Here is a 4,585-nt window from a genome sequence, read left to right on the forward strand (position 1 = left end):
TATCTATCTATCTATCTATCTATCTATCTATCTATCTATCTATCTATCTATCTATCTATCTATCTATCTATCTATCTATCTATCTAAAAGCAAAGTGGCTAATTCTGACTCTAATTGATTGAGCTATGGGAGCAATATGGTTATAAGATAAATAAAAAAGAACCATTCACAGTAACCCACAACAGCTGCCACTTATTCTAAATTAGGTTTGGATGTATTAACAGAGTTTAACTTTATATATTTGATGCCAACACAGGAGATTTTCTATTCAAAACATTAGATGGTTGAAATTGAGCATAAGTTGATAATTTGCAGATGTGAGTTCATGCTACACATATCTTCGGGTGTTGCAACATTTATTCTCTACTATTAAGTCATGGTTTTACTCAAATATCTTTTAAAAGTCCTGGTATTTTTACTGTACATTTTTTTTATCCGCTTCAACAAAAATCAGTTTCTTCTGTTTCAGGCTCATCTCCTGTGGAACAAACTACCACTTTTATTCTGCAAGGCAGACACCATTTCTAATTTTAAGACAAGGCCTAAAACTTTCCTTTTTGATAAAGCTTATAGTTAGAGAGGCACAGGTTATCCTGAGCTATCGCTGCTATAGGCTCAGACTGCTAGAGGACATAGGTACCCCTTTTCATCATTCTGCCTGATTCTATCTCTAATCTCCCACTCTACATTATTTGTTGGTTCAACCTCTAACTTTATGCCCTCTCTGCCTTTCCCCTACTGTAGTAGCTTCATCTGGTCTATTCTAGTCTAGCTGTGACACCATCACAGAGAGAAATATCAGCTGTGCTGCTGCCATCGCCTTTGTTTATAGATGTTGGAGCTTGGTCTGTTTTCAATGAAGACCTGTTTCTCTGACTGTGACTAACTGTACCCTGTATATGCCCTCTTTCAACCTCTGACATGGTAGCTTGGCTCGGAGCTTGTCTGCCTTGCTGTGTCTTTCCTGGAAAGGACTGTGTGTGGAACTGATTTACAGCTCATCTTTACATCTCTGCTTCTTTCTGTGTGTCTGCTTCTGTTTATTTGAAATCTAAGCGGCCTATGCAGATGGCCGCTCACACTGAGCCTGGTTCTGCTGCGGGTTTCTCCCTGTTAAAACGGAGTTCTTCCTTTCCACTATCGCTACAAGCATGGTATGAGGGATTGCCTTTTAGCCAATGAGTCGAAGAAACCAGCTGGTTTTGAGAAAACTTTGAACCATCTGTTTGTATGATCTCATTGAATTGTCTCTGTAAAGTGCCTTGAGATGACACATATTGTGAATTGGCACTATATAATTAAATTGAATTGAATTGAATTGACAGTAGACATTCAGTTAGATCATGTCATTGAGTTTGCAGCAATCCCTCATGCTGAGCATGCATACAGTGACAGTCCAGAAGAAAACTCTCTTTTAACAGGAATAAACCTCCAGCAAATCCAGGCTCAGTGTGAGCGGCCTTCTGGTTAGTCTGACTGGGGTTCAAGAGGACAGAAAGAGACATATTTAAGGACCATACAAGCATGGATCCATCAATATTTTTTATTTTAGAGAATGCAATGGTAAAATAGCTCCATATGTTGCTCTCTTCAGGAAAGAAATTAATAAGCAGGTGACCTCTGCACCAGTTTCTTTCAAAAGACTAACATCAGACTTAAGAACTGTGGCCCTCAGTTCAAGTTTTATCTAAGTCATGGCTTTGATTATAGTCTAAACTGTTTAGACCATTATCATAGCAGCAAATAGATGATTTCTTAGGAAGAGAACAACTTTAAAGATTAAATTATTTGTCCAGATGAGAAGGAAACAGAACTGTGTCTCTTATTAAACACACCCAGAAGAAATGAAAAGATATTACTTATGCTGGCTAATTTTCCTTGTGTTATTTTATGCAATATTTGAAATAGCTCAGGTTTTTAGCAATATCACCCCTATTTTTTGCTCATGGCCTCAGTAAACATGAAATGATTGAAAATTATTAATATAATATTAATCTTGCAATCTTATTGGGTTTTTTATGCTCATAATCGTTAGCCCCTCAAAAATGTGTGGTTATAATAAGTACCTTTGGTTGATCCAATGAAGTGCAAAGGTTTACTGCAGTTGTGATTTATTTGATAAATTGGCTCTTATTGTAACATCTTGATAACAAATGCATTAAGACAAGCTGCTTCAAACACCAACAATATATTGATTACTGAGGATTTTTTAATGTTTACAACTTGTTCTACACCATATTACAAATGTTTTAAAAAAAGTTTATTTTCAAAACAACACAAGACAAAAAAACCCCAAAGCATTAATGCCCAAGTTGTTCCATTTAGCTTGTACTTACAGGTGAGCACACTAGCAATAGGAAATATAAATAAATTAGTATTCTGACCAAATGGAAGATATTGTGGTCTTCATCTTTGGATGGTAATATTTTTCCATAGAAAAATTCAGTAAAAAAAAAAAAAAAAAAAACATATATGTAGATTTAAGGTTCATCATTTTTCTGTAATTTTTTTTCTTCATACTTTTAAGATAAAAAAACAACAACAACAAAACGTTTCCTTTTAAAACATTACATAGGTTCAAGAACCAATGGGATAATTTGGATGAACCAAAATTTGGTTTTGTTTTTTTGCTTAGATTTCAAGAATTTTTGATAGTTTTTAAACATTTTCTTCATATGTTTATGTTATTTTATAGCTGTTTTGCACAACAAACCGTTCACTTAGCAATCCATATCACAAGAGTTTTTTTCCCCCCACTGTTTACATGCATACATTGCCGAATAAATTAATTTAAGAATTGGCTGACATTAAGAACCAAACACATTTTCTATTCTTAAGCTAAAACTTTTTGTCTATGAAATTTAAAACTGTATCTTAGTTTTACAGACTCTGATACTGGAAGGATTCACTTCCACTGCTTTTCCAACACAAAAATAAGGAAAGAGTTTCTCAGTGAAAGTGTCTCTGTGAGTGTAGATGAGAGTCATGTCTTCACAGTCGTAGAAGGACACCTCCCCTCTGTCATAGTCCAGCTGGACTTTTATCCTCTGCAGATTTTGCTTCACTGTGACAATGTTATCCTCACCATCTGTGTACTTTCCATCACCATGCACCAAACACCAGATTCCAAAATCCGGCAAAGCACAAGTCTCTCCCTTCCTGTCTACAGACTCTTTAACTAAGCCGATATTCCAGCGAGGATGGTCTCCCACCTCCACCTCCCAGCTGTGTATCCCTGAGCTGAAGCCCTCAGAACCAAAAACATTGGTGTAATTAATGTTTCTCTCTGGATTATCAGGAAGCTGCTCCTTAGTGTCGCCACGCTTCACACTAGTCAGATCATCAGAGAGAGAGAGCCATCGACTTGCAGTGTTTGGGTCCAGAATGACGGGACTGAAGTGGATTTTCCCTTTCATTCTGTTCCAGACTCTGTAGGACAGGTTGCCCAGATGTTTGGCTACATCTATCAGAGCTCCTGAGAGCAGCTGTGGATCTGACAGTGAGCTCTGGGCTCTGGCTCTACTCTGAGTGGCTTTATAGCTGCTGAGGAACGACAGGTTGTTTTTCTGCAGGTCTTCTTTACCAGCAGAGATACTGTCTGACAGAGAGGAGATCTGCTCCTGAATCCTCTTTATTTCTCTGCTGATAGTCTTCCTCTTCTTTTCCTCTTCCTCCCACAAAGCTGCCAGTCTGGACTCCTCTTCCTCTTTCAGGAACTGGTGGAGCTTGTTGAACTCTACTCTGATCTGTGTCTCAGTGGATGCCACCTGCTTTGTTATGTGTTCAGTCATTTCATCGTATGATTTCTCCATTTGTTTGTATTTGTCTTTCTTGTCCTGCAGAGACTTCAGGTCAGATTTCAGTTGTTTCTTCAGCTCACCAACCGCTTGTTTCATAGGAACCACTTTGTGGCTCTGGTGGAGAGAAAACTCGCAGACGGGACAAACGGCTCTCTGCTCGTCTTCGCAGAACAAGTGCGGAACGTCTTGGTGTTCACTGCACACCCCCATCTTAGCTTGTTTTTTTCTCTCAGATGAAGATGGTTTCTGTCTTCCAGCTAAAGTGTCAGGCAGTTCTTTCATTGAAAAAATCACCTAGATAGAAAACATAAATTTGTTTTTTTTTACATTATCCTTTTAAGATATAAAGGATTAGTAGCAGATAAAAAATACAATTCAGAAACAGCTCTCCCAATGAAGCATTGGACTCACCAATAAAAGGTTTCTCAACAGTTCCAAATCGGTTTCAGATGATGCTTGTTTTTCGGCAGCAATCTGACACAGTGTGATGGTGCCTTAACTCTGTTCGACAACTAAGAAAATTCCTTTCATTCAGTTGTATGCCTCAGAGAGATTTTACCAGTCAGACGAGCTCTTGGGACGTTTTTTCAAGACAGAAAGACAGACAAGTTATTTTTCCACCTCTTCTGTTTCAGTTTGTTTTGCTTGTACATTTTTTTTTCTGTTTTGTTGTGTAATAACAAAAAGATGAAAAAAATGCAGAGTGTTTTTTTTTCCAATTATAAATAGAAAAATAAATAAGGTTTGGTAGGACACAATTCACTCTCACCTTACTATAAACCTGC

At 37.5% G+C, this 4,585-nt stretch overlaps 1 protein-coding gene across 1 annotated transcript; it reads right to left on the bottom strand.

The window, feature by feature from the left end:
• Window positions 1-2,128: 2,128 nt before the first annotated feature.
• On the bottom strand, window positions 2,129-4,333 carry LOC107102616 (nuclear factor 7, brain-like). The gene is made up of 2 exons (XM_015401993.1): window positions 4,212-4,333; window positions 2,129-4,094 (listed from the first exon to the last, which is right to left on the bottom strand). The coding sequence occupies exon 2, from the start codon at window positions 4,080-4,082 to the stop codon at window positions 2,862-2,864; it is 1,221 nt and encodes a 406-aa protein (XP_015257479.1). The 5' UTR covers window positions 4,083-4,094; window positions 4,212-4,333; the 3' UTR covers window positions 2,129-2,861.
• Window positions 4,334-4,585: the final 252 nt, after the last annotated feature.

This window comes from Cyprinodon variegatus, unplaced genomic scaffold, assembly GCF_000732505.1.
Source record: "Cyprinodon variegatus isolate N-32 unplaced genomic scaffold, C_variegatus-1.0 Scaffold1282, whole genome shotgun sequence".
NCBI lineage: Eukaryota > Metazoa > Chordata > Actinopteri > Cyprinodontiformes > Cyprinodontidae > Cyprinodon > Cyprinodon variegatus.

Bases quoted from the DNA above. Each gene is read 5' to 3' on its own strand.
- LOC107102616 (XM_015401993.1), bottom strand. From the start codon at position 4,082: ATGAAAGAACTGCCTGACACTTTAGCTGGAAGACAGAAACCATCTTCA.